The sequence below is a fragment of the Xyrauchen texanus genome, chromosome 4 (genome assembly GCF_025860055.1).
Source record: "Xyrauchen texanus isolate HMW12.3.18 chromosome 4, RBS_HiC_50CHRs, whole genome shotgun sequence".
NCBI lineage: Eukaryota > Metazoa > Chordata > Actinopteri > Cypriniformes > Catostomidae > Xyrauchen > Xyrauchen texanus.
In genome coordinates, this window is record NC_068279.1 from 37,405,905 (window position 1) to 37,433,797 (window position 27,893).

The 27,893-nt window shown below is 41.2% G+C and overlaps 1 protein-coding gene across 2 annotated transcripts in view; it reads right to left on the reverse strand.

The window, feature by feature from the left end:
- Positions 1 to 16,030, reverse strand: part of LOC127643209 (homer protein homolog 1-like) — a 32,460-nt gene extending 16,430 nt beyond the window's left edge. The window contains exons 1-3 of one of the 2 annotated variants that reach the window (XM_052125844.1): positions 15,714 to 16,030; positions 11,282 to 11,438; positions 121 to 252 (exon numbers count right to left, since the gene is read on the reverse strand). In XM_052125844.1, the coding sequence (XP_051981804.1) occupies positions 121 to 252; positions 11,282 to 11,438; positions 15,714 to 15,817 (393 nt within the window). In that variant the 5' untranslated portion in view covers positions 15,818 to 16,030. Of the gene's footprint in view, positions 1 to 120; positions 253 to 11,281; positions 11,682 to 15,713 lie in introns of those variants that run through there. The other variant, XM_052125843.1, reaches the window with a different exon arrangement.
- Positions 16,031 to 27,893: the final 11,863 nt, after the last annotated feature.

The window sequence follows — 27,893 nt, forward strand, 5'->3', positions numbered from 1 at the left end:
TGTGTAGGTGTTCCCCCACTCAGAAACAATGAGTGGAAGAGAAGGAAAGAAAGGGAGAACAAGACACCCAGAGACATGTCAGAGAAAATGTGAGACAGAAAGAGAGCAAATTCCACCAACCTTGAACAGATGATGTTCAGAAGAGAAACCCAGCCCATAAACTGTGTTGGCACGGCTGTCTGCCCACTGCCCAAACTTCTGTGACGTCTTCGTGAAGGTCATGTTTGGGGTGATAGTGCTGTTTATTATTGCCTGTGAGATGTAAAAGAATGCAAATTATTACAAAAGCTACAATCAGGCCTTGGCTGTTATTCTCAAGACATTCTATCTTAGCCAACACTGGAAGAAGTTGAAGCACAGTGAATGGAAAAAATATAAAAAGATGGTTAAAGATGGTGGCAGGGGCTTTTTTAAAGATAGTGGGGTCAACAAAGGGGTTAAGTTAGTATGGATTGTTTAACATGTTGGGTCAACAGTAAGAAATATTGTGAAAGAGTTATTAGAGAAGGTAACAGTTGTGACCTAGGATCTCTCATATCATCCATGAGTGCTGAAAGAGGAGCTTGTTCACAGTGCCTTGAGTGTTCATGCAAGTACTTGCATTGTTTAATGCTAAAAACTCTTCATGTTCTCGTGTTCTAACTGAAAAATAATGTACATTTCAGGGTTTTCGCCAAAACATACTGTATGCTTTCAAAAAACTTGGAATATGACTTGGGATATGACGGATGGGTCACATAGACTATCTTTATGATACTTTTGCGATTTTTAGAAGCTTCTCTAGCATTCAAATGTCTCAAAAATGCTTAAATAATATGGGCTGGACATCAAAAATGGATGTACATAAACACTTAACTGCCTTCAGTGAATCTCTTGATGTTCCCAGCTTTATAAGACTGTGAAATGTTATTGATGAAATGACGACAGTTACTGCCAGTGAATGTGTCTGTGTGGGTGTAAAACTGAGAGCAAATAAGGAGGGAGAAATGAGCGAGAGAGAAGAGGTGTGCTGTGAATTTGCTATGCAGCAAATATTCTCTGAAACTCGCAATTGCAGCTTGACTATCTAGACAGTAGGAAAGCCACCGAATATCGAAATCATCTACATAAAAAATTATATTCTTCATCAGTATCTTTGTCTTGTTTTCCAGTCAAAATATCCTTTAATCATGATACATTTACATGAGAAGTAAAACTGCATAAGATATAGGTGAAGTTCACCCAAAAATGAAGATTCTGTCAATTCTGTAATCCATCATTGAAATTTTCCAAGAAGCTTGGAGATACTGTATTTTATGCATGTTTTACTTTTGACATTTCAAGCATAAACCTCTCTAAATTTACTATTTTATTTATTATTTTCTATCAGCCATTTTTTTCCAGTGTAATTTGGGAATGTGAAACGTGTAATGGATGGATGCTCTAAAACGTAGCAATCCATGAAGGCTGTGTGGCAAAAAAGCCTATAGCACTCTTATACTCCCACACACTTCCAGAACAAGGCCAATTAGCCACACACACACACACACACACATGTAATTTCAAGGGAGAAAATCGACAGTGGGCAACCAATGTCAGCTTCCTGAGTGTGTTACACATGTGTTATACAATCCCTCCCTCAGTGTGGTCAGGATGAGTTCTCTCCCTTCTACACCACCCTCCCACTCACTATACATAGATGTAAGAGTGATCACAATCAGGCAAGTTAATATGTAACATCACCACAGCTGTTAAATAGCCTATAGAGCACAATTTCAGGGTTCTGGAAGTTAAAAATCCCAATGATTTTCTCCATAGAGAAATTTACTTTTAGCAATAACATTCAAACCTTTCAACACAGACATGATCTCCAAGGTTGTTTAGTATTGGTACATGATTCTGTTGGTCCTAAGTGAGCAAGATTTCAAATCCATGTTTGAAAAAAAAAATTTAATTAAAGAAAATTTGGCTAATTACTACACTACCCACAATCCTAAATAGAGATCCACCAATCAGAGAAGTCGTTCCCATGGAAATTAGTGACTGTGTGCTATGTCTTACAACAATCTCAATAAGCTATGCAGTCACGTTTTAACCAACAAGAGTATTTTGTACATATTTGACAAACTTTTTATATAAAGGATTTGTATAGTCTATGATTTATATTCAAGAGTTTCATATTGTATCGTGGCTGATTTAGTTACATAATTTGCAGTGCTTTATGGGACGTGTAGTTCATTCCCTCATTAAAAAATATAAATCTTTTCTTTCCACTTTTCAATACTTTTTTGCTTTGTAAAAATGTTTTAATGTTGTGATTCATCTCAGAGCTGGTTGATTTAGCTTAAGGCCTAGAACCTTTTATAGAGGAATTTTAAATGCCTGTAGGAAAATGAAATATTTCTGGAACCAAGGCCACCGAAAAAGTCGGCAGTTAGTGTTGTGCTCTATGCAGATCCCAGTATCCACTCAAGATGCATAGATCCTTCAAGGTACATTGAGGTGAAATTGAGCTTTTAGTATATATAAAGTAAAACATACAGTATGTTCAGCAATAGTCATCACTATGACTATTGTTCATCCTTAGGGTGGCCCAACAGTAAGAATTAACTTCGACATAATGTTTGTGCTACAGACATGAATGATTCCTTTAATTGTGCAGCTTTTTTTGAAGAAAGATGTGCAATTACTTTTCTTTGAGTTAAATATTCCAATACATTGAAGGACCATATTTAGGACCCAGAATATCACAGGGAATTGGAGGTGAAAAGGTTCATAAGTAACCCACCAAGTAATCACTTAGCAATGCCCTAGCAAAAACCAAGAACACCCTAGCAGCCATATAGCAACTCACTAAAAACACTCAGAATGCCATAGAATCATAACATCACCCTAACAACCATCCAAAACACCATCCAAACTATCTTGGCAAGTTTTACACAGGAAAGCTCCATGCTTAAATTTAAAGAAAATGTAAAAGTCTAGTGTTTAAAAGTGAAGTCATTTTATTTGTATAGTTTTTTTCTCAACACTATCGTTTCAAAGCAGCTTTACATGAAATCATGCATTAACAAAAAATAATAATAATAAACAAATTAAACTAATATCTATAATGTCTTACAGTAATCATTGTGTAGCTTGATTAAATATGATTATAAAATGTGTATAGAAATTAAATAATTAAATAATAATTGTAATTAGAACCCCTCTAAACCCCTTTAAAATATAAATATGTTTAACAAATATTTTAAAAGGTCTTCTAACAAATCCATGCAAGTGTTTGCTAATCTGCATCACTATGTTGTGATATGTTGTGCTGTGCTTTAAACATTAAGTGGGGCAAACCTAATGAAGTGATACGCATTTGTATGTGCAAATGACTAGCTCAGGAACTTCACAGTTTGAGCATGTTCCATTGATGTGATGCTCAGCTAGCACAATAAGTACATTGAAGCTGGTATTTGTCTTCATTTTCAGATGCAGGTGGTAGCCAGCGTCTTTCCCACTGAGCTACCCAGGCCCAATAAAAAAATTGTTAAGCTACCCTTCTGAAAAGTAGTTAGCTATATTACAAGCTACCAACAAAAAGTTGGTAATTACAGCAAGCTATTAAGGGAGGCAATATCTTATATAGCCTAATTTACGTTTACACCCAAATTTTGTCAAAAACATTCTGCTGTGATGAACAGCTGTATTTCATAAAATATTTAAATACAAAAAAAAGACAAAAATGTCACACAGGGATTTAGTGAATGAATCAGCAAATCCTTTTAGAACCTGTTCAGTTACGTACATGAACCGTCCAAATGAACTGATTTGCTACATATGATACAACGGTCATCTAATGAGAGAGTCTGATTATTGCCTCAGCCTGTTTGGTAACTGCTTTCTGGGAAAAGCAGCTTGTAATTGGAAAAGCTATACTATTTTGAAAACAGCTGAGCTACTCTGCCACACAAAGGCAAAATACAGTAACTACACTAAAACCGAGGAAAAGCTGCTTTAAACATTTTTTGCCTTCAGTTTGGATTTTGTAATAACTGTATTTTGACTAAATAGTTGAGCCAAACCCATATGTAACAGGTCAGATCATAGTCAAAAAGACCCAATTTCAACTCAGTACTGACAAAATGTGTACTTAATTTGCCTGTAACTGTCAGGCTTTAGATTAATGTAGTTATGCTAGTTATGTCTTTACTTTAAGTTACTGTCCCTATCAATAAAGTGGAAAAATGGCTAGCTAGAAAAGGATGTAGAATGTGCTCAAAGGGGAGTTCACACTAACTTCAACTGCATTTGATTTAAGTAAAAAAAATGATCAAATACCATCAAGAGAAGTTATATCCAAGATAATATGTGAATAGCACTGAGCAGAGAGATCTAACCGCTGGCTCTGCTACTGCCTATTATAGGACAACAGTGGTTGTGACAAGCCCCTGTCATTCAGAGTGATGGGACCCACAATCAGCTGTGCTGTACAGAAGTGAGGGCAGAGTAGATTCCACAGGGGTAGAGGTAGAATATGGAGACAAAGTCAGAGCTTCTATATCATGTCAAGTTTTACACATTTACCACATTTGTGGTGTGATGTGTATTTGTGTATACGCTTCTTCCAGGGTGAGAATACTGTGCGCGTTTGACTGCCGCTTCGCACCTGGACTATCGTTTGTTCTGTCTGTTTTTGTTTGTGCCTTGTTTGGATTATTTCGTTGTATGATTCCCCAACATTTTCTGTTTTGGACTCTCTTGGATCCTGATATTATGATGTTCCAATTTTGTGTTGCCTGATGCTTGTTCAGCCATCGGCCTACTGCAAGCTCTCTCCCAGCTTTGTCTGTCAATGACCTACTACTCACTGGTGACTCTGGTTCTCTCTCCATTATTCTATTACTTGATCATATTTCTGTTTTTGATACTGTTTGCCACAAATTACTTCTCTCTCGCCTCTCGAATGTTGGTGTCACTGGTGCTGCTCTCTCCTGGCTTCCTTCATACCCCACGGATAGACAATTTTACATTTCAATACAAAATTATCAGTCACCTACTTTTTCCCTCAAATTAGGTGTCCCTCAGGGATCGTTTTTTGGACCTCTACTATTCATTATATATATTGCCTTTGGGTCAACTCATTCGCCGCCATGGTTTCAGTTACCACTGTTATGCTGATGGCATTCAAATACGTACAGCTTGTAGATCTGCTCCCACTCTCCAGACTGATCATTGTTATAGGAACACCAACACTTAAAAAAAAAAAACCTTATGACTTAGTAATATTGATGGCACTTTCATTAAACCATCCAACACTGTAAAATCCCTCCCTCACTTTTAAAGCTTATATTAAATCTGTATCTAAAATTGCCTTCATCTACCTTTGCCGCATTGCTCGCATTCATCCCTTTTATATTGGTTTACCTGCTAACTCTATTGCTAGGTTGCAATATATTCAAAATTCTGCTGCTAGAATTCCTCCACAAACCAAGCGCTCATCTCATATTACTCCATTCCAGTTTGAAATTCACTGGTTACCAGTTTTGTTTTGCTTCAAATATAAACTAATCCTACTTGCATTTAAATCACTTCATGGTCTGGCACCTTACTATCCCCTACAACCCGATCTGCTCACTTAGGTCTTCTGGGTCCGGACTCTTTTCTGTCCCTATATCTCACCTTTCTACAATGGGTGGCAGGTTATTCAGCATAGTAGCACCCAATATATGGAATTCACTCCCCCTGACTCTTCGCAGCATCTCTTCTATCTCTGAGTTTAAATTTCTTCTTAAAACCTTTTGGTTTTCTCAGTGTTATTTATCTTAATGGAGTGGTGGTGGTGTAGTGGGCTAAAGTACTAAACTGTTAAGCAGAAGGTTGATGGTTTGAACCCCACAGCCACCATTATTGAGCAAGGCACTTTACTCCAGGTTGCTCCGGCAGGATTGTCCCTGTAATAAGGGCTCTGTAAGTCACTTTGGATAAAATTGTCTGTAAATGTAATGTGTTATGTATTCACTCTCAATGACTGTGCTATCTGAACTGTGTTTTTGTGACTGTTCTTTGTTTGTGTATTATTGTGTTATTATTGTAAAGTGTCCTTGAGCTCTGAAAAATTGTACTTATTATTATTATTATTATGAGCTCTTCGATCAGGGTGGCATACTGCTAAAACATTCAAGCCATTGTGAGCCATTTCTGAAATTCCCTTTAGCACTCAAACTAGACTTAAAGGGTCATGAAACCCCAAAACACATTTTTGGAGATGTTAGCAGATATGCACAGATTGCACATTACTGAAAACAAAGATAACACTCATTATGTTTATTGTTAAGGGGAATGTGGTTATTATTTAGTTTTATTGAGCCATTTCGTTCTTCTTGTTTCAAAACGAAAGTTGAAGCAACATCACAAAAATAAGATATATTTGTGAAGAGGTCTGACAATAAGGATGGAACGAAGACGCAGAGCTCTTAAGAAGAAAGGGTTCTTTTTAATAGCCACAGCAATATTATACAAACTTTATGTCTCTATGAACAGAAAAAAAAAAAAAACTTCTCTGCATCACATAAATCTCTTATTATTTGTCTATGCCAACACTAGATTGACGCGTTGTTCTCTCTCCCATCTGGAGGTTCTGTGCCTGCTTTTATGTCGCTCTCCCCATGCTCACTGAAATTAGAGACTGATGTTAAACATAATTTAGCTCAGGTGCAAGCGCCCTTACCGCTTTCTCCCTCGGACGGACACTTGACCACGCCCCCGCTGCCACAATATTCTTAAACTTTGAGTTATGATTGGTAAGATAGTACACATGTACCATCCAATCACAGTATTGCCTCATGCATGAGCTGGAATTACAGCCACAGTGGAGAATTCAAACTCATGGATGTAACAGTTCTTCGGGCAGGTGCGAGACTTCAACCGTTTTACAATAAACACCATGACCCAATCGAAATCACTGCACCAAATGGACCAAATTCCATAACCGGACCGGCACAAGCGTTTTTGGCTGCAGTTGGGCTTCTCGTGCTCCAAACGTGCTTTTTATGAAGGAGAGCAGTTAGACAGAGTGCTGATACATAACTTATTCTCTGTGTGTCGGATCATGTACATGATAAGATTGTAATTACATGTCAGAATGGACCACAGTCCAGAACTTTATCGAAGTGAGTATGTTTTTTGGCCTGCTGCTGTTGCACTTCAAACATGGAGCAGCTGTGTAAATTCCATATGTATTTGTGGAGACTGTACTGTTTAGATGGTCCCAATCGCGTCTTCTCACTGTGCGTCTGATCATAAACAGGATAAATACACGATGGCTTGTTCAAAAATAGAAGACAATGATGAAAACCGAAAACTCAAAGTCATGTAAATTTTATTTTTGGTCCACCATGCCAACATAGTTTAACAGTGTTACGTCATCTTGACAAAGGAGTTGCAACTGGATAACTTTCCACAGACAAGGTAAGTGATTTTATCACACTAGAGTCATGTTAAAAGGCATTAAGAATTGTGAACAGAGCTGTTTACTGACATCCTTTCGTTCGGACTTGCACTGGCTCCACTCACTTTAACAAATTGCATGGATGCAGCTCTGATGCTCTTGAGGCTTCAAGGCATCCGCGTTTTGAATTATCTCGATGATTGGTTGGTGTTAGCTCACTCAGAGACTTTGGCTGCCCAACATCGAGATCGTCGTTCTCAGCCATTTGATCAATCTAGGGCTGCAAGCTCAAGGGCGGCTCTCCTGTCCAAAAAGTGTCTGACATCCCAGAGAGTGAACATGACATCCTCAAATTATAGAAAAAATCGGGAGACGGTTCGGCAGAGCGGAAGGGGACCTGTTCGCTTCGAGCAAGACGATGCACTGTCGCCTCTGGTTTTATCTCACGACCCCTGCACCTATGGGCATTGATGTGCTGGCACATCAGTGGCCAACAGCATATCTTTACATGTTTCCACCAATCAGTCTGCTGTACGCAGTTCTGCAGAGGCTTTGGAAGGATAGAGTTCGGCTTCTGTTAGTGGCACCGTATTGGCCATCTCAAGTATGGTTTTTGATTCTGGTCTCTCTCCTGGAAAAGACGACTTGGGAGAATCCAGTCAGAGCGAGCATGTTGTCTCAGGCACGGGGCAGCATTTGGCACCCTCAGCCAGACTTGTGGAAGTAATGGGTATGGTCCCTCATCAGGGTGCATTTTTGAGTAATGGGTTATCCCCGGCTGTGGTTGACACCATTGTAAATGCTAGAGCTCCATCAACGAGGAGGCTAAATACATTTAAGTGGCATATTTTTGCTTCTTGGTGTACAGCATGAAGTGAAAATCCAGCTCACTGTCCTGTTAGTACAGTGCTGGAATTTTTGCAAGAACATTTTGGTTCTGGGGTTGCCCCGGCAATGCTTAAAATTTATGTTGCCGCTATTGGGGCTGAACCTGCACTTATCAATGGAGTCTCTGTCAGTAGACATTCTCTTGTCTCTTGCTTTAGTGGGGTATGCAAGCTTAGAACTTTTCATCCAGTCTGCATTCCTTTTTGGGATTTATCTGTTGTTTTAGAGGTGCTTTCGGGTGCTCAATTCGAGCCCTTTACAACAGTTACTGATACGTTTTTGACCCTCAAGATGACACTGCAAGTAGCATTGGAATTGTTTAAGAGAGTTTTGATTAGCATGCCCTGTCAGTCAATCCTTTGTGTATGGATTTTGTGCCAGGGTGTTCAAAGCTTGTATTAAGTCCTCATTTGTGCTATTTGCCCAAGGTTATTTCTACATTGTTTCGCTCGCAGACCATTAATTTTCAGGCTTTCTCTCCTCTCCCAATTGAGTCGGAGGAGCATGAAAGGTTATACGTATATGCTTCGCCCAGTTCAAGCGCTGTGTGTTTATGTTGACCATACTAGCCAGTGGTGCAAGTCAGAACAGTTGTTTGGGTGCTTTGTTGGCCACAACAGAGGTATTTCGGTGTCCAAGCAAAGACTGTCTTATTGCCTTATTGATGCAATTTTTAGTGCTTATGATGCGCATGATTTACCCATGTCTTCAGGTATTTGAGCCCATTCTGCTAAGAGCATGGCATCCTCATGGGCTTTGGCTAGAGGTGTGTCCTTGTAGGACATTTGTATGATGGCAGGGTGGTCCTCTCTGCATACATTTGTTAGGGATTGTCTCCTGCTTCCCAGGTTCTCTCTTTTGAAACAGGAGTACATTTATAATACCTTTTTATTCAGACCCTTTAGCTCACTTGTGCGTCACTATATGCCTGACACACAGGGTTAGACAGTTGGCAGCTACTGTTCGCATGGCGTGAATGTATTCATTCTCACAGCGATAATACGCAGATCGATTTATCCAACAGGGAATGTCTCGGCTACGTATGTAACCTTGGTTCCCTGAGGGGAATGAAACGCTGGGTAGCTGGCCATACTCTCTAGCAGCTGCATTGGCATGTGCCTTTGCAGACAATCTGACTCAATGAAGTGAAAGTGAACACCTTTATGGAGTCCGTCTGAAGCCCTTATACAATCACGGCAATTTATTGGCTGACGGCACTTAAACGACACCCTCTAGAGGGTGTCGTTTAAGTGCCGTCAGCCAATAAATTGCCATGAATGTATAAGGGCTTCAGACCACGTGACACTCAGACGGGGTCCCACAGCGATCATATGCAGTGTCTCGTTCCTTCATGGAACCAAGGTTATGTATGTAACCGAGACATTAGTGCTGTTAGATGCCTAAATGGGCTAAGATCAGCAGTGTAAAATTTACACCATATATATTAATCAAAAATTTTGGGTTAGGATCTACACACATCATGGATCAGCTGCTGAACAAACAGTTTGCACTTGTGTAGGTGTCAATAGTCACAGTGCACTGATTCACATGTTATTTCTGTCTCTGAAACCAAAAGCTATGGGGAGGGTCGAGAATCCGAACTCACAAGCACATTCACACATGCTGTTGAAGCTATTTTAAATGCCCCATACTCCCTTTGCTAAACAAGTGGAAAAGGTGGAACAGGGTTATGACTGGACAAGTTTTGCAGGAGAATAGTAAAGGTATACAGTCTGTTAATCTGAAGTCTGAAGTATTGTGGACAGTTACACCATCAACAACACAGTTGATGGGCAGGGGCGGGGTTATGATTTTTGGGGCTCCAAGCAACCATCTAGCGGGGGGCCCCCTTTCGGTGCACAACTGGGGGAAATTACATATAAGAGATTTTATATCATAATTTGAAAATAATTTCTAACAGCCATTTCAGCCAAGTACATTGAAAATGTTTAATGAAGCAAGCATATTGATAAAATAATGAATGCAAGTTTTCCACAAGATGAACAGGAAGTATGTTATTTTATTTATATTATAATAAATATAATTTATATGTAACTATACAATAATTTGTTTTGTAAATGAACTGGGTGTGCAAAAACTTACATTTCTAAATATATTTTTGAACCCAGATTAATAGTTTTTATTATAGTTCAGTCAAGCTTGTTATTATAATATGATACTGTATTATTATTATTACGAGGATTTGTTTTATGCATTAGTAATATATTTCTTTCGTATTTACTTCACCTTTACCTGGAGCTTTTATTTTGATGGAGCATAACATTGTACTGCAGTGTTAAACTGTATTTGACAGTTTCCAATGTTGCTTATTACAAATTTTGTGAACTGGTGTCACCTCCTCTGTTAATGTGACAATGTGTCACATTTTTAGATTTGTATAATAATTTTAAGCAGCATCAAATGTTTGGAATTTTTAAAGCACTTTGCCTTTACAATGCATGTGAACCGCTCCAAGATGGCTGAAACACCATCTCTATGCATGAACACAGAACAACGCGTCAACCATTACCCCTGGAGAGTTTTGCTCAGCTTTCTGAAATTGACCAATTCAAGTGCATCCTTCTCTCCACAGGGACTGTGAACTAATCCACTTCTATCCAAGGGAATATGTTTGACAGAAATCTCTAGCATACAGTCAGACTCTGTTACCAGATCAGTTCTGTACTCTCACAAACCTCTTGAGCATAAAAGGGTCCTGCTGAATGAATGAAAAATCATAAAGTGTAAAAAAGAGGCTAAAGCTACAGTTCTTCCAAATTCATCAAACATGCAATATTTGCAACATTGCGAAAGCATTATTACATGAGATGCTTTTGCTGGACCATAGACAAGACTTTAATTTCCACCAAATTGAGAAGAATATATTAAAGGACCTATTTTCCTACATTTCTGGCAAGCAATAAGCATGCAGTCCTAACAATATAGATGAATCGATGGCAATAAAAAAGACTACGTTACCTTTGATCCGTCCAAGCTGATTATCCTGTATACATTTCTAGTACTGTCATAGAAGTAAGAAACAGTAAGCGCATGCTTGCTGGTGGGCATCCAGTTCTTCTTAGTGTTGGGGTCTATCTGGAAGACGTGTGCCCTTGTGCTGTAGATGGGCTGCTCCCTGAAAGGCAGGAAGAAAAAGTGGTGAACCTCTTTGTGCCTGAGCACCATGGTTTCTCCAATGTCGTCAGGCACACTGGAACGACCGGGCAGACGAATCACCATTTCCCTGGCCTCCATCTTGCTTCTAACCACAATCGGTTGAACCCAGGTAGAACCTGGGTCTGCTCTACCCAGTCAGACACATTGGTGCCCTGCTTCAAGAGTGCAAAGCAACTATTCAACACACTCCGCTGATATGGAAATGCCAGCTGTTTAGTTTGGACTGTGTGAGATGAGCCTAAAAATAGTCAGGGACGCAGTAATCTGTGCAGTCCCACCCCTATTGACCTGATCTTTGCTGCTGCAACCATGTCTGTACACAGGTTGGACGACACTAAGAGCATACTAGGGATTACTCTTTTCCCAGACTGGCTAGTTCAATTTGATAATCAAAGAAATAGGAAGGTAAGGATATAAAATGCCATAGAGCAAAGTCCAAGAGCAGATGTGGTATTTCAGAAACATCCCAACTTGTCTCAACAAATGCTACCCATCTACTACAATGCTGGAGCCTATTTCAATGACAAAAATAGTGAATTGCAAAAGTCAAAAACAAGCTCTTTCAAACGTTTATTGGATGCCAAGTTTAGAAACAAAATACAGTGAAGGTTAGACTTATGTGCACATTATTGCTACCTTGGGCAACAATACACAGTCAGACACGTGAACCACAAGAATAAACGACAACAATCTACTAAAAAATAATCATTATTGTGTCACAGTCAACTGAGGTAATTCTTACAATGGACTTTGTTCGTTTCTCATTCTTAGTTCTTGCAGCTACAAACTTACCCTCATAGTAAGTGACACAGTAGTTAGTATTTACTAACTGATCAAGACTGAACTTGCCAGTGGTCAAAATACAGAATCGTTGTCAATATTAGCTGTTCTAAAAGGTATCCATACAATTTTACTGAATTGTAAAAAAACAAGGGTTGCCAACTTTTTTCACTACATGAATACAGGACGCTTGAGCATTTTAAGTGCTTCTCATCTTTGTTTTTCGGCTAAAAGACGCAACATTTTGGCTAATACGGGACAATCAGCAACACTGCTGGTTTAAGATGATCTAGCTGGTCTCCCAGCCTGGTCAAACTGGTGCTCAGCTGGTTTATTTTGTTGGTCAGCCGTTCTTCCTGTGTGACCAACTGACAGATGCCCAAAACCCCTCCTAAATTAGTAAACAGACCAGCCTGACACAGCTGAAAGTCCAGCTAAAATCAGCAAACAAGTTTAGGCTTGACATCAACAGGGAGGCTGGATAATGGGCAAATAAAATTTCTGTCACCTTCAAGTTGCAGGTAATTCCAAAAATAAATGTTTTGCAGAGATCTCAGCCCAGAATTCAATTTTCAAATCTCAGTACTGGCTTTTCTAAAAGACACTGGCTTCAAATTAATGTCAAAGAGCATCTGTTACCACTACTGCATTCATCAGATTTCCATACCATTCAAAGACCCTAAATTCCTCTGACACAATTCCACAGATAACACCCCTCAATCCTAATATACTCTAATATCCCATCCTACTTATCAAATCATAGGATCAGAAGGGGAAACAATGATGGGGGAAGGGGTCAATATTCCAAACACAGATATAGATGGTTTGTTGTTCCTATTCCCAGGACAGCTAATCACCAGATTCAATTACATTAGCAAGCTTCTAATCAGCTGACGTTGGGCTGATGTGCAGAAATATCTGTACGCAGAACAAGGAAGATAGAAGAGGAGCTGCTTATGTGTACTCAAAGAGCGAGGGAGCTGTGAAGTATGGAGCTCGGCAGATAGAAAAGTGTTTACGCTGCACCGAGGAGGCAGAAGAACTCTGAAGAGCATCAAAGGCTCATTACAAAATTAGCATTTAAATTCAATTCAAATTCAGCAGCAGTCACCATAGATGGTGGTTTGCATGACATGCTTCTTCAAGTCCATGAGTTAAAGGTGGTGCATAGAGTAAATGCACGGTACAAATGAAACTGTGCTAATGTTACCTTAAGGAGCTATTTCAACATGATCACACAGGAAGTTGACATGTTGCTACCGAATTTGCTAGTACCCTGACATCGACCCCATTCTGCTGACAAGTTACTGACAAGCTGCATCTTCCATCAGACATTTTTGCATCAATTCATGTTAGTTTCTCCTCCTGTGCTGGAACTGAATGCATGTTCGGTGAGCAGCATCACAGACCAGGGTTTGTTAATCCAGTAATAACATTCACATAATCAATTCAGTTCCATTTTCCCTCTGAGATAACATTTGTACTTTACAGATGTTAGATTTAGGGTTGGGGCTTGGGGATAGAGTTAATAAAATATGCATTCCTCTCCACTTTATTACATCTTTGACAACTAAAAACGTATTTAAAACTAGCTTTTGTCACCACTGTGTGGACATTTGACCCAGAAACTGGCCCTGCATGCCAAACGGGATAGATTCATCTCCGAAGGGCACTTGGAAGGGGGAACAATCGTGGCCACTATGTTGAAGGGTCATTCCAAACTGAAGGGCTTAAAAAATATGTATTTTAAAGGGCCCTTCAAAACAACAATTTATGTAGGGTTCAACTGATGGACAATTTGCTGCCAAATGGACCGGAACCAGAGCATCCGTCACAAATCTGGAGGTTTGCTAAGTGTAATTTAGCTTAAGTGTCAAGTAAACCAGCTGAAACTGCAATCTATTTCTATAAACAAAAACATGTGACATCACTTCATTTCCATAGTCTATAGAAGATTTTAATTGTTATAATTAACTATTTAAATTATTTTAAACCCATGGCTTTTCGTTTGGCTAACTGTATATATTTAACCAGAATATGATCTTTCACACCATCCTCTATGGCAGGTTCAAGGATTAGCACACAATGTGACAAAATAGGTTAAAATGCTGAATATTCAAGCACCGTACACAGTCAACAGTATGTGCACAACTACATGATTTGTTGTTGTTTGCAAAAATTTTTCCTTCAGTATCTTTTCATGGTTAAATGTCAACCACCCACGCAGAAAAAGAGAAAGGAGGAAAAGCCTGAATTTAGAAAAGGAAAACTAGATCTCATTCTAAAGCGATTTTAAAACACAAATCCTCAGAGCAAACTGAAATGGTGAAATGCTTGAAAATGTTGATATAAGCAATTATTACACCTTTGTTTGCTCAATTTGAACATGGTTGATCACAAATTCCACAGCTCTCTATAATAGCCCAGATATGAGACTGTACAGAGTGTCTTATATGTTAAAGATCTCAGTTGTTGTGACGTAGTCATAAATTAAGAATGAAAAAATAAAGTTGAAATCAGACTTTGCGTCTGTTCATTATTCTATTTATAATGCTGCCACCCAATTATACATATCCTGGAGTAATTACTCTATAAACTGAAAAGATAACTGAGACAGTGATCACAGACTACCCAGTGGGAAAAAAATCTGATTTATAAATAGCTATACATATAAGGGCTACCAATGAAAAAGATTTTAGTTCATGTGCTGACCTAAGTAAATTGATCCTTCGAGCTAATTTGAATCCCCAAGCATAGGGCCACCTTTATTTAATATCTGTCAGGACAATCTCCAGCTGAGCTCTGGAAATTACAGTAACACATACAGATATATCTGTTGTCATTGTGCCAGTATACTGGCCAAACAATTGTATTGATTAGGATGTGCCCATGCAGTGGAGTACAGCTGAAATGTAGATTACATAAGCATGGTTAGATTAAAGGCCCTTGGCACTGCAGCACATCAATATATGAAATTACAAGATAATGTTCTGTCACAAAGTGCATGATTTTTGTCATCTTGCATTAAACAACATCAAACACAGCTGACCAATATGTTGCCTCAAAATAAAATTCAGCCAATGGTCAAGACTGGTCACCCCAGTTTAATGAAATTGGCCTATATTTATTTAGAAAGTGTTAATATATAAATAACTTATTGTGCATTATGAAGCGTTTCAGCTTCTGCGATTAATATCAGATATGTGTGTATCTCACAACATATTTTATTAAATTATAAACTGCACATCCTTCTATATTTCCATTTAACAATGATAATGGAGTAGCGTATGTTTTTATTATTATTATTATTATTTAACAGACGTACATACTGTAAAGAACACTAAAGGCTGTCATGTTCCGCCAAGCGATAATATTCCGTCCTCATAAAACCGGGAATAAAATGACCATGCTCTTAGCAGCAAATTCCTACTTTTTTCTATGACAAACAACTTACCCCATGTCGTTATTTTCCCCTTGCTGAGACTGGAGATTTCTATTTGACGAGTTTCTTCTTCCAGCGCTGAAAATAGCGGCTTTAGATGCGGTCTGTGCGCTCATCACATTATGAGCAGCGGCATTCTGCGCCTCTCCTCACACGCAATGTAGGCTGTCAAAGGCGCTGGATGAATCCCACGGCGATTTGCCAACTACTATTACCTAATATCAGCTGGTTTGGCACACGACAGGTGCACCTCGCATCTGTGTGGTTAAAAAATGCGCCTATGATATTTCTAGAAGAAGGCGATATCGGTAGTCTAACGCTGAGGTGAATAGAGTCCCCCGCGCTCTCTCTCTCTCTCTCTCTCTCTCTCTCTCTCTCTCTCTCTCTCTCTCTCTCTCTCTCTCTCTCTCTCTCTCTCTCTCGGTGGGCGTGTGGCTCTACAGATGAATCCCACTGTCAGTCGATAGTCATACTATCACACTACAATATCCCAAAACAACGCCCCCTGGTACGCGCTGTACAGTGCTTTGCCATTAAAATACAATAGGCACTTTTAATATATATATATATATATATATATATATATATATATATATATATATATATATATATATATATATATATATATATATATAGGCCTATTATATATTAAACAATCATCATCATAGTTCATATAATAATCCGTGTAACATTCGTTCATTTCATATTCAATTAAGAATTAAAAATCGGAAAAACATGAAACAACATAGCCTAGGCTATTTCATTATTTCTAAAAAAATATGTTAAAAATAAATAATGACTTGATTTTCGTAATTTCGATTTAATGATCAAGTTAAAAATAGGAAATTGGAAAAATAACCATGGGTCACGGTTTGTTTTGATTATTGGTTCAGTCCACTTGACATTGCGTTACTAACGCATATGGGGAGTGCCTTCACACACGACCTATTTGAACCCTTTCTACAATAACGCCAATATTCTAATATTGGCTATGGTGTTTGAGCCCCAACTGTTTTTGGCGCGAAACTGACCACTCGTTTCGGCGCTAACTGACCACTATAAAACAGGTGCACACACACCATATCCTCAGAATTTCTTCCTTCAAGACAGCGATTACCTCTTGTCTCGAAGCCCTCTACCTTCGCCGTCGATTCACACCAGTCAGCGGACGGAATCTTCACAGCAGAGAAGAATCTCCGCTCCCCTGCAGTGCTCCGGCGAACATCACTCCGCCTCGCCGCTTGACGCTTCGCTGGTGAACGGACCTCAGCATCCTGATTCTCAGCAGCGCATCGGCAGGTGTAGAGTATCCTTTTAAGCAAATACTTGTGTTATAAATATAAATGATATAAGTTATATAAATATAAATCTATATTTATATTTATATATCTAAAAGAGCCACTTACGTGTTCGCGTCTTTTTCAAGATGTCGTTCCGTAAGTGTTCCTTGTGCGAGAGACACATCCCGCCGTCAGACAAGCATGAGAGCTGCGTTTTCTGTCTGGGCCGCGCCCACGCAGAGGCGGCTCTCATGGAGACAGACTGCCCTCACTGTGAGGACATGAGTCTCAAGTCGCTTCGCTCACGAATCGCCCTCGTTCTGAGGGACGATTCAGCCTCTCGCGCCCTCCCACCAGCCTCTTCTGTGATTCCTGAGGGTTCACACGAGGGGGCACGGTGGGGCCGCGAGGTCGAGCAGGATGAACTTGAGGTGGATTTCATGCCGGCACACACCCCACGAGCCCCTCAATCTCCACGAAGCGCATATTTCCCCATACGCTATGTGCGAGACGAGCTCCGGCCCTCTGAAGGAGCGTGCGGCCTCGTCTCGTTTGGTGGATCTGACGCTGGGGATGATAAGGATGATAATGACGATGTCTTGTCTCTCGCTGCATCAGGCGACTGGTCAATGGATGATGCTACTGCCCCTCCCCCCAGCGAGGGCGAGGATCGTGTGCGCCCCACTGACAGGGAGTTGCTTCGCGTACTTGAAGGGGCGGTCGAAGAACTCAATCTCGAGTGGTCTCCCCCAGAGGTACCTGGACAGTCTCGCCTTGATGAGTGGTTCTTGCAGTCCGGACGCCATCAAGCGGCCGCGCCCAGCAGAACTGCCCCGTTCTTCCCTGAGGTGCACAGTGAACTATCTAAGTCCTGGCGCGCGCCCCTCTCAGCGCGCATGCGCAGTGACTACGTTCTCTCGAACGTGGACCAGGGTGAAAAGAACGGCTATGCTCAACTACCCCCAGTGGAGGAGGCGGTAGCAGCACATCTCTGTCCAGCGAGTAGCAGGGCATGGAAATCACGCCCCATTCATCCTTCTAAGCCATGTAGGTAGACGTCCACACTAGCGGGGAAAGCCTACTCCAGCCGGCCTCTTTGGCGACGCAGTGAGTACGTTTGCTGAGTGCTACGTACGTTTGCTGAGAGCAGCAGTCACAAGCCATAAGGCACTTCATGCCCAAACGGAGCATAGCACAGACGGCTCGCCCCCGCTCTGTCTCAAGTCAGCGCCCAGCTAAAAAACCCATGCCCGCTAACTCAGCGCCTGCACCGGCCCCCGCCGAGCCACCAGTGAGGCCACGCAAGCCTTGGCCCAAACGGAAGCAGCCGTATCAGCGCCCACCTCGCGCCGACGGGAGGAACTCCCCCGCGCAGCGGAAGCGTTCCTGACGGGCGCAACGCTTTGAAGAGGAAAATGGAGCCCGTCGTTCCCTATGGTGCTCCGAAGAAGGCTCGATTGGAGACACAGAACACTGTTCCCCACCTCCCCACTGCTGTTCGTCGGGAGAGGAATATTGCTGTTCACAATGTTTTAAAAAATGTTGTTTCTGTGTCATATGCAATAAAAAATACAATAAAGAATACAGCACTCGTTGCAAATGCATGAGATGCTCATACATTCTCAAAAAAGAGCCCTTTTCCTCTTCAAAGCACACACATTATGCACAACCGCTTCCCTGTGTTAAGCGACGCATTATATCATACGGTGAGCAAACCAAAGTGCCCTCTGTCCCATTACGCGGATGCGTGGCGAGCCCTAACGGGCATTTCAGAATGGGTGCAAAAAACGATCGAACATGGCTATACGATCCAATTTGCTCGCCGGCCGCCCCGTTTCAACGGCGTTCTGTCTTCCACGGTTTCGTCCAAAGACGCGCCAGTGTTACGAGCCGAAATACACAATCTAATCGTGAAAAACGCGATAGAGATTGTGCCAAATTGTCAAGCACAAAAAAGGTTTTACAGCCGTTATTTTCTTGTCCCAAAGAGAGACGGCGGACTTCGGCCAATCCTGGATCTGAGACATTTAAATCGCGCACTTATAAAGCGCCCATTCAAAATGATTACTCAGAAACAAATTCTATCGCATATACGCCCACACGATTGGTTTGCGTCGATAGATCTGAAGGATGCATACTTCCATATCCAAATTGTACAGCACCACAGGATGTTTTTGAGATTCGCGTTTGAGGGAACAGCGTATCAATTCAAAGTCCTGCCCTTCGGACTGTCACCGCATCGATGCACATTTACGAAGTGCATCGATGCGGTGCTCGCCCCTCTGAGACTGAGCATATTGAACTACCTCGACGATTGGCTGTTACTAGCACAATCAGAGGCTCTGTTATGCCAACACAGAGACTTACTGCTTCAGCATCGAAACAGCTTGGGCCTCAATGTAAACTGGGCGAAAAGCACACTCTCTCCAAGCCGAAATATCTCCTTTTTGGGAGTCCGCCTCGACTCCATGAGCGAGCGCGTTCAGGCCATTCTACAGTGTCTGTCTCAGTTCAAACTGGGGAGATCACTTCCTCTGAAGATGTTTCAGAAAGCATTGGGATTTATGGCGGCGGCATCGGCCGTCATCCCATTAGGTCTCTTACACATGAGACCACTTCAGTGCTGGCTGAAGCGCCGTGTGCCACAACATGCTTGGTGCCAAGGGCGCATGCGTCTCACTATATCCCACCGCTGTATAGCTGCATTGGTACAATGGACAGCTCCTGCATTTTACCAGCGAGATGTGGCGCTGGGGCAAATTATCAGGCGGAAAGTGGTGACAACAGACGCTTCCAACACAGGTTGGGGGGCGGTGTGCGATGGGCGCCCGACTTTCGGCACCTGGACAGGTCCGAGGAGGGCGTGGGCGTGGGCGTGGGCCTTGAAGGCTTTTAAGTCAGAAATAGCGAACTGTCATGTCCTAGTTCGCTCAGACAACATGACAGTTGTGGCATATATAAACCGCCAAGGTGGAGTTCATTCACCGCCACCGCTGAGACTGACACGGCACCTCCTCCTATGGAGCGAGCGTCATCTCCTCTCCCTGCGTGCGACATATGTCCCAGGCTGCCTGAATTAAGGCGCGGACCTACTGTCACGCCAAGGGGTGATACCGGGCGATTGGAGACTTCATCCTCAGACGGTGTTGAGGATTTGGGAAATATTCGGCAAAGCAGAAATCGACATTTTTGCCTCAGTGGAGAATACTCACTGTCCCCTTTGGTATTCGAAGTCCCAAGCCCCGCTGGGAACGGATGCAATGGCACACAAATGGCCGGCGAAACACAAATACGCGTTTCCTCCAATATGCCTAATCCACTCTGTCATATGCAAAGTCCGGGAGGACAAGGAAACCGTTCTATTAGTTGCGCCGAGATGGCCCAACCAGCCATGGTTTCCCGAAATGATAGAGATGCTGTACAGCTTGCCATGGGAAATACCGCTGAGGAGGTATCTCCTCTCTCAAGCACACGGCACAATCTGGCATCCCCAGCCCCAGCTGTGGAACCTGCATGTGTGGCCACTGAACAGGATGCATTACACGCGCCAGAACTGACGTGTTCAGTCATGAACACCATTTTACAAGCCAGAGCACCGTCCACAAGACGCCTCTATGCACTAAAATGGAAGGTTTTCACTGACTGGTGTCTCTCACGTAGTAAGGACCCAGTAAACTGCCCCATACATGAAATTCTAATATTTCTTCAAGAGCGATTAGACGCTGGACTCACCCCGTCAACGCTCAAAGTGTATGTGGCAACTATAGCTGTGTATCACGCACATGATGCCGGCGCCTCTATAGGCAAGCATGATTTAATCATAAAGTTCCTAAAAGGAGCAAGACGATTAAACCCGCCTCGGCCAGCTACAATACCGACTTGGGACCTAACTTTAGTCCTAAAAGCTCTCGCAGGGCCCCCTTTCGAGCCTTTGGGCTCTGTTGATTTGCGCATGCTTTCCGTTAAAACCACACTACTGCTGGCTCTGGCCTCAGTAAAACGGGTCGGTGACCTACATGCATTATCAGTCGACAGTTCTTGTCTGGAGTTTGGCCCCGGCCTTTCAAGAGCCACTGTCAAACCAAGGAAAGGCTATGTACCCAAGGTTCTGACCACACCCTTCAAAGCGCAAGTGGTTCACCTCCAGGCATTCTTCCCTCCCCCATTTAATTTGGATGAGGAACAATCATTACATTTGTTATGCATCTGTGTGGGCGCTACATACATACGTTGAGCGTACTTGCCAGTTCAGACTGTCTGATCAGCTCTTTATATGCTATGGAGGACGCACAAAAGGAATGCCCATCTCCAAGCAAAGACTTTCTCACTGGATTGTCGATGCAATTACACTGGCTTATGAATCGCAGGGTCAGACTTGCCCAATTGGTGTTAAAGCACACTCAACTAGAGGCATGGCCTCCTCATGGGCATGGACGAATGGTGTGTCCTTACAAGACATATGTTTTGCAGCAGGATGGTCCTCACAAAACACGTTCGCAAGGTTTTACAACCTAGACGTAACGTCTCTTTCTTCACAAGTCCTCTCTGTTTAGAGCACTTGCTATTCATTGGCCATATATATATATATATATATATATATATATATATATATATATATATATATATATATATATATATATATATATAGATAGATAGATAGATAGATAGATAGATAGATAGATATCTATTTACTTATGCCCCCTTTTTAAGTACGGGCTCTGCATCATTTACACGACCGCCTGCATTCAGGCTGTTATATTTCCATAAGTCACAAGCACTTCATTATAAATAAACTCCCTTCCCGGCCGGGTTCATAAGGAGTAATTCATACTATATGGCTATAGCTCATATATTCATTATGAGTGTTCTCCTCCTGGCGATCATGAGGATCACTCACTGTGGCATACTCATGTCGGTCGTCGTCCTATAAGACTGCGCCGCCATGTTTCCTCTTTAGGAAGTCACGTCATGTAGTGCGGCGTGATGGGATTCTGTTCCCCATATGCGTTAGTAACGCAATGTCAAGTGGACTGAAGACGTAAGGGAACGTCTCGGTTACGTATGTAACCTCGGTTCCCTGAGACGAAGGGAACGAGACATTGCGAACGCTAGCCGCACCACAAGACTCAGAGTTCTTGAGGCACGAGCAATGCGCTCCTTGTTCTCAGTCAGAAATTCTGAGGATATGGTGTGTGTGCACCTGTTTTATAGTGGTCAGTTCGCGCTGAAATGAGTGGTCAGTTTCACGCCAAAAACAGTTGGGGCTCAAACACCATAGCCAATATTAGAATATTGCCGTTATTGTAGAGAGGGTTCAAATAGGTCGTGTGTGAAGGCACTCCCCATATGCGTTAGTAACGCAATGTCTCGTTCCCTTCGTCTCAGGGAACCGAGGTTACATACATAACCGAGACGATTTCACTAATAGGCTATACAACGGTTAGTTCAGGTCCTCGAATCTGATTGGCCGAGAGACGTTCCATGAGTGGTTGTAACCATTAGGTTTTGTGCATTTTGTAAAAGGTTTTGTGCATTTTTACTTTTCATCATAATAAGGCCATTTGTATGGGAAAGAAACATATTTTGAAATTCAGAAAACCTGGGTTTCACCTTTAAATATTTAAGTTTGTGTATATAAAATTTCCCAAAAATAAGGATGTTATTAACCAGAAAATCACCTTTGTTGCTGTTCATAACAAGTCCAAACACAATGTCCTTATGAGAGGAGACTCAAAGAAGAGGAAACTTTGGGTAAAGCCACTCATGAATATCAAGCCACAAAGCATCTTCATACATACAATGGATCAGCAGCTCATCGGTTCTCAGCGTAGGCTACATGTCCAAAAAAGACAGTTCTCAGTTCAGCTGTGAGAGACTCACGACTGTAAATGTAAGGTTGATCTGAATATTTGCGACCAGCTAATCGTTGATAACACAATGACAATTATGACACATCGTAGTTCCAGAATGTTTTGTGTGATATTATCCTTATATGCTGCTCTCTACACAACAAGCTTTCATTTCGTCCTCACACACTTCAACCCTCGATACACGCATGCTTAGTTTCAGGCAGCAGCTTGAGATAGCCTACTGTTCTCAGTTCAGTGTACTGTTGGCAGGGTTGGGAGGGTTACTTTTGGCATGTATTCAACTACAGATTACAGAATACATGCTGTTTAATGTAATTTGTAATGTATTCCGTTAGATTACTCAAGGTCAGTAACATATTCTAAATACTTTGGATTACTTCTTCAGCACTGGTAGATTTTTAAATTGTTTTGACTATAAAAACTCTGCCAGTACAGTAAGACAAAATACACATGTTAAAAATATATTCTTTGAAAAACCTAAATATCTCATGCAGTGTTGTTTCTAAAACAAGATAAATTAAATTCAAGATCTTGTTTTAAGGATTTTTTGATATTTTTACAGGAAAATAATAAAAAAAAAAATATTATCAAGAAAAGGATTTTTGCCCTAATATCAAAGGTCTTACTAGAAAAAAGAAATTATGATCCAACATGAATTTCCAACATGAAAAAATATGATCGTGTCTGGTAACGTGCAGGTAAAATGGATAGAAACAGCATTTTTGCTTCAAAGCTGACAATTTATACATTTACATTTATGCATTTGGCAGACGCTTTTATCCAAAGCGAATTACAGTGTACTTATTACAGGGACAATCCCCCTGGAGCAACCTGGAGTTAAGTGCCTTGCTCAAGGACACAATGGTGGCAGCCGTGGGGTTAGAACCTGTGACCTTCCGATTAATAGCCCTGTGCTTTAGCCACTACGCCACCACCATATATGAGTCAATGTTTTCCATCTGAAAGGACTAAACATTAAATGAAACAAATTACAATAAAATGCAAAGTAATCTCTTCAGTAATCAAAATATTTTTGAATGTAACTGTATTTTAATTACCAATGATTTAATACTAACTGTAGTGGAATAGAGTTACTAATATTTTGTACTTCAAATACGTAATCCCGTTACATGTATTCCACTACTCCCCAACCCTGACTGTTGGAGTAACTGGAGCACTGATAATAAGAGTTGGCAAAAACTGGCATCATAGGATTATATACTCCGGGATATTGGCTTCGAGTGGTAGTGACTGTCAGGAATGTCCGAAAGTGAGTTTTAATTGAATAACTTGTGGATCAGTGTTGACTCGAGCCGCAAACTGTTTCAGACGATTCAGTCCGAATTGGTGAACTGGTTCAAAAGAACGATTCCTTCACGAATCGAACATCACTGACGTGCGGTCTGGGTAGGCAAACTAGGCACTGCCTACCCTGCCAAAATTCAAAAATAAAATGTTTATTAAATAATAAACTTGTATTTGGATTTTTACTTTTTATTCTTGTGATTTATACATGCAATATGTGTGTTATTCCAATTGTTTAGACGTTATGATGACAAATGTAGCAGTTACGCATAATCAACTAAAAACAAATGGTAGAATAAGCAGTGCTTTTACGGTCCATTCATTGCAGACGACACGCGGAAAACCCATGTTGCGCATGCGCGCTCGATCCTGTATTCTTTAACATGTACGGCAAAAAGCACAAATCTGCTGTGCCTTTTGACGTAAATATGTTATGCCCGTAATCATCTCTGTTACGTATCAGACATGGACCAATTAAAATCGAGATATTCCTGGACATTTGCGTAGCTAACGTCATTACACCACAGCTAGCGTACATGCCTAATCCCCGCAAAATTCAAAATGACAGCACCGGCCGTAATCACGGAATTAAGAAATTATTCCAAGCTCGATTTTAATTCCAAATAGGAGTTAATTGCAAGAGGGAGGTCTACGCCAGCCTTAGATGGACTAGTACAGCAAAAGGGCCCAAAAAGTATCCGATCATTTCAAACTGATTGGTATGTAAGAAAAGATTGGCTATGTGGCTGCGCTAACAATCAGCGGCTGTACTGCTATCCCTGCCTGCTTTTTTCAACCAGTCAGACTGTTTGGACTTCAGCGGGATATTGCGATTTGAACAACCTGCCCGCAGCTTTAACCAAGCATGAAAAGTCGTCAGCTCACATCCAGTGTCAAATTACACTGAAAACCTTTGGAAAATCTCAGATCGACCTTGCACTTGACGAGCAAAGGAAGCTGAATATAACCTACCACAATGAAAAGGTAAAGGAAAACCGAGAGGTTTTGAAGGATCTGATAAATGCATAACGTTCACTGTTTACGCACTTGTGTGTGTGTGTGTGTGTGTGTGTGTGCGTGAGAGAGAGAGAGAGAGAGTGTACACGATATACATCCTAATTTGTACATTTCTTGATATGCCGCGCTTGTGTGTAACGTTCACTGTTATTACGTATTATTAGCTTAAACAATAAATCAGGTAATCTGGCTTTCATAACTCAGTGCCTAGCCTCTTTAAGACATCACCGCACGTCACTGTCGAACATCACTAGTGTTTATCCACTTCCTGGGTTGTCAAGGCTGGAAACATGCGTATGCAGATTCTATAGAGAAAAAACTGATAAGAAATAAGATGACCAAGACTATATTTGATGTATACTATTGCCGATAAAATCATATGACTTACATTAGATTAAATAGCAGTTTCTCAGGCAAAATGTGATGCATTTTTCCCTGCTCATTTTAAACAACTATGCTAATACATCTAGCAACACAATGGCTGACAGGGGTAGGGTGGGTTGTAACACATCTTTAAAAAGTGTTACAACCATCCCCTTACACACAACTAAGAACACTTTCTTGATTTTTATAATTTTACAGAATGCTTAGGCAGTGGAAAAGAGAGACAGACAGAGGTGTGCCTGCCAGTGTTGTAAAATAAGCATCTGATGAGGTCACAAAGAAGGGCAAATCAGTCAGATCAGTTGCAAAGGCACATGGGATCTGCCATGTAACACTGAGCAGATACTGCAAATTAGATAGCAAAAGCAGATAGTGCAGGAGGAAGTTTTAGCTGACTATTTGACTCACAGCAGACCTGTATTATGGACTGACTCCACGTGACATAAGCATATGACAAGTTAGCCACTGGAGAACAGAATATAATTGAATAATAGCATAGGTGCCAGACAAATTGAAATTTGTTTATGTCTAAGTACTCAGGTTTTCTATTTTGCTTACTTTTTTACAGAAAGCTTTTGTGTTGTCTGTATGGCGTCATATGGCAACTCTAAGCCAAAGGAAGTGTGGGTAAAATTTTCCCAATGCAGTCTCTGGGCCCACCAAGCATGTGCTCCAGGGTTACCAACATTCATTTGTCATTGTGACTCTGCTTAAGAATAAACACACACACACACACACACACACACACACACACACACACACACACACACACACATGTTGTGTTTCCATGTTTTATGGGGACTTTCCATAGACATAATGGTTTTTATACTGTACAAACTTTATATTCTATCCCCTAAACCTAACCCTACCCCTAAACCTAACCTCCACAGAAAACTTTCTGCATTTTTACATGTTCAAAAAACATAATTTAGTATGATTTATAAGCTGTTTTCCTCATGGGGACCGACAAAATGTCCCTACAAGGTCAAAAATTTCGGGTTTTACTATCCTTATGGGGACATTTGGTCCCCACAAAGTGATAAATACACGCTCACACACACACACACACACACACACACACACACACACACACACACTCCTGAGTCAATTTGAGTTATGGTCAGTCACAGAGAGAGAGACATTGTTCTGGATTGTTCTTGTACTTCAATAAACCTCTTTTTGAAGCATATCGCATGGTGTCGTCTCTGTTTTTGCCTCTTTTGTCTAATTGTTACAACTTACTCTGGCATGGTTATAACCTACCCCGGTAGCGGGGTGGATGTTGATCCGAAAGTTGTTGAGCGGCGCCATCTGCATATCGCGGCGCGGTTCTGCAGTCAATTCTGCATAACGCGGCAGCTCATTTAAGCTTATCGCGACCCATTCGTCACGTTTCGCTGACGACCCACCGGCACGCTTGGTTCTCCCAATGGCCAGTCCGCCCCTGATCGGCCCCAAAGATTGTCGGCCCACCGGGAAAATGCCCTGTATGCCAGATTACCAGTCCAGCCCTGACTACACTACTAATGCTGGGAAATAGCTTTAAACCAACAACTTCAGCATTAAGGCTCATCACAGCTGAGAGACACAACAGACTGATAAATTACACAAACTCAAGGTGATTTCCTCTTACCGGAGTTTCCACATTGGAGAGGACGTACTGTTCAAAATGCTGGAGGAGATTTTTATTTGTATAGCGCTTCTCACAACACACATCGTTTCAAAGTAGATTTACAGAAAATTATGCATTAACAGAAAATAAAAAACTGTAAAATCAATAAAGTATTTGAGTCATCATTGTATAGTTTAATTAGATATGATTGTAAATTGTGAATACAAATAAATATTTAAATCAGAATTGTATTTAGAAACCCAGTGAGCTGAGTGTGTGTTTGTGTGCGTCCCTAACAGTGTTAGGGAGACTATTCCATAGTTTAGGAGCCAAATAGGAAAATTATCAACCTCCTTTTGTGGATTTTGATATTCTAGGAACAATCAGCAGGCCAGAATTTAGGGATCATTATGAATGTGATGGAATATAGCTGTGATAGTTTCTGAGTTCGTGGGTCAGGAGACAGAGAACAGTCAAATGTGAATATTTTTTATTACTCTTTTAGCATCACACAAAACATAAACAAAAAGGGCTCTTGATTGCCAAAAATACACAAACAAGTAATTGGGGTTTCACACAGCAAAGGTACATGCAGCCAACATTATCTGGTCTCTCTGTCCCACTCTGACGTTCTGGCGTACCTTATCAGGTCTCCCTCTGCCATCACTATAATGAAAGACAGGTGTTAGAGTAATTACAACTCAGCTGACGAGCCTTACCACTC